This window comes from Trichechus manatus, unplaced genomic scaffold (assembly GCF_000243295.1).
Source record: "Trichechus manatus latirostris isolate Lorelei unplaced genomic scaffold, TriManLat1.0 scaffold00041, whole genome shotgun sequence".
NCBI lineage: Eukaryota > Metazoa > Chordata > Mammalia > Sirenia > Trichechidae > Trichechus > Trichechus manatus.
In genome coordinates, this window is record NW_004443977.1 from 1,277,666 (window position 1) to 1,280,111 (window position 2,446).

Below are 2,446 nucleotides of genomic sequence, written 5' to 3' on the forward strand. Positions count from 1 at the left end.
CAACAATATTATATTAATGGCAATGATTTAAAAGAACTAGGAGTCTGTCTATATTTATATATGTTGCGGTTCAACATTAGAGCAAATCACTACTGAGGTGCCCAGCCTCTTTACCCAGGTGGAAGACAGCAGAAGAGTGGAACCAAACAAGTTCAAGTCATAGCCCTGCCATTACCATATGTGAGCTCTTTTACCACGGCCACTTACCTCTGACCCTCCGTGCCCTCCTCTGTGACATCAGGATAATAATGCCTATATGTTTTGGCTGAGATGATTAACGGCAGCCATCAGCAAAATGCTCAGCATGTACCTGGCTCCATAAAGTAGTCACCATATGACTACTAGTTAGGTCTGTGGTAGTACAGCTGCTAATTTTTAATACTGACTTATTGTATTAGGAAATAAAGAAGTAGCTTAAGAAATGGCTATAAAATTAATTTGCTGATAAAATTCAAATTGAAGTACATTAAGTATCAAGCAGAGAAGTAGATACTAATGTGTGAAGAATACCTTCAAAGAGGGAGAAGGGGGTGTCCGGTGTTCTACATCCATGTTCTCCATAATCTAAGCACCACTCAGCAAACTGAAAAGGAGGCCAAGTTAAATTACTGCAGTGATTTCTTTCAGACACTTCCAAAAATTCACAGAGACTGTCTCTAAGAATTACTCTGAAAAGTCAAAAACTATCAAGTCAGAGAAAAGGATAAATGCAGAAAAACGTATGGTCTGAAGGGGAATATGCAGCATAGGAGGAGTTAATGAGCTACCTGGGCCACCTATCTCCAAGGTTATAAAAGAGAAAGAAAGAAACAAAACTACCCTATGTATTTCTTTTTTTTTTGTAAGTGCTGTTGGGTAGAATTATGTCCTTTAAAAATAAAAAGCTAATTCAATTTAATGGCTTTTGAAGGTTTTTCTTAAGGATTAGTTTAAAAAATAAATTAAGCCAGACTATGTGAAGCTCTTTTTATAACCTCCTAGAAAGAGATGACTTGTCTTTGGCAGCTCTGAAGCCTACCTTACAAGCCCTATACAGGTACTTCATATCCTGTGTGAGGTTGTACAGTGTCAGGAAGGCATAGGCATTCCCCGCGGTACCGTGGCACAGTCCATAGCCTTTCTTCAGCAACCCATACTGCCAGATCACATCGGCACACCGGTAGGCGTCACTGAGATACTGCTCCTCTCTGAACACCTGCAGGAGTAAGGGACATTCTGTTTTCTTATAAGGGACATAAAAGAAAGTTCTACTGACATTCCTTCCTGAAAGGTAAAGAGGAGGGTAAGGAAGGGGTAGACACAGGAAGGTGGCTTGACAAGAGAGGGTGAGGAATGTTGTGACAGAGAGATGTATCATACTGGTGGTGACAAAGCACTAAGTGCACTAGCTTTGCTTTTTTTTAATAACTGGGCACGACCTTGTCTGTACAGTCTAAATTTTGTGTGTATGTGTGAGTTATGGATGAAGTTGCATTATTTAACTGGCAATTTGTTGTTATCATCAGTCACTCTCCAAACAACATATGCTATCTTCTTTGCTAACAATGATGTTCTTCACTACTAGAAGTTTCTTACACGCTAGAGAAGAAATGGTCTTGTATTTATATGCAAATTGATCGTAAAACACTATAACTTCGTCAGAAAAATAGACACACACCTTGACAATCTTTTGCTGACTCCTAAATCTTGATCAAAGACTTCACAGATATTCTCTTGAGTAGACATTTTTAATAGCTAAGTATTAATACTAAGTATCCTTAAAAGTAGAATAAGGCAGTTTTACATTTACTACAGCACTTGCTGGAATGAATGGGTTTGACAGTATAATAGAGCAAACAGCTACTTCCTTAGTTTTTGAAAGTGTTTCTATTATATCCAACTTTCTAAAATGTAGAGTCTGATATACTAAGTTTATTTACATTATCGGATGCCAGTACCTATTTATAATCTGTAGATTTGTAATCTGTAGATCTGGCACTTATGGCACCAAAAGATTGGTTTATTTCTTTCTATTTTTAATTGAGCTTTTGGCATATTTAAAAATATATCTTGGCTCTGCCCCTGATGGTACAACCTTGGCTTCTCTAAAGTCAGTGAAGCAATCTCCTCGTCTATGAAATAATGTCTGCTTATGGTATAGATGGATACTGTAAAAATGAATTATAACCCATTTACAGAAGTGATCTTAGGTCCAACAGGTGATTTATTATTTATTGCTCCATTAAGAATTATCTATAAGACTAATTTTAAATTACAAAGTTTTATTATGTTTTCCAATCTATTTCTAAAATAAGAAAATACAAAGTACCTTATAGGCCTGGATGAGCATGTAGATTACTCCAGGGGCACCATGGCACCAATGGACAAGCAGATCTCGATTATCGTCCACACATGGAGGGTAATTGCCAGAAGGGAATTTCAGCTGGCAGACATAGTCTACACTGGG

At 37.5% G+C, this 2,446-nt stretch overlaps 1 protein-coding gene across 1 annotated transcript in view; it reads right to left on the reverse strand.

The window, feature by feature from the left end:
- Window positions 1–437: 437 nt before the first annotated feature.
- The window catches only part of LANCL1 (LanC like glutathione S-transferase 1), a 34,707-nt gene continuing 32,698 nt past the window's right edge, over window positions 438–2,446 (reverse strand). The window contains exons 6-8 of the mRNA XM_023731189.1: window positions 2,309–2,441; window positions 1,019–1,195; window positions 438–583 (exon numbers count right to left, since the gene is read on the reverse strand). Coding sequence (XP_023586957.1) covers window positions 467–583; window positions 1,019–1,195; window positions 2,309–2,441 — 427 coding nt within the window. The 3' untranslated portion in view covers window positions 438–466. The remainder of the gene's footprint in view (window positions 584–1,018; window positions 1,196–2,308; window positions 2,442–2,446) is intronic.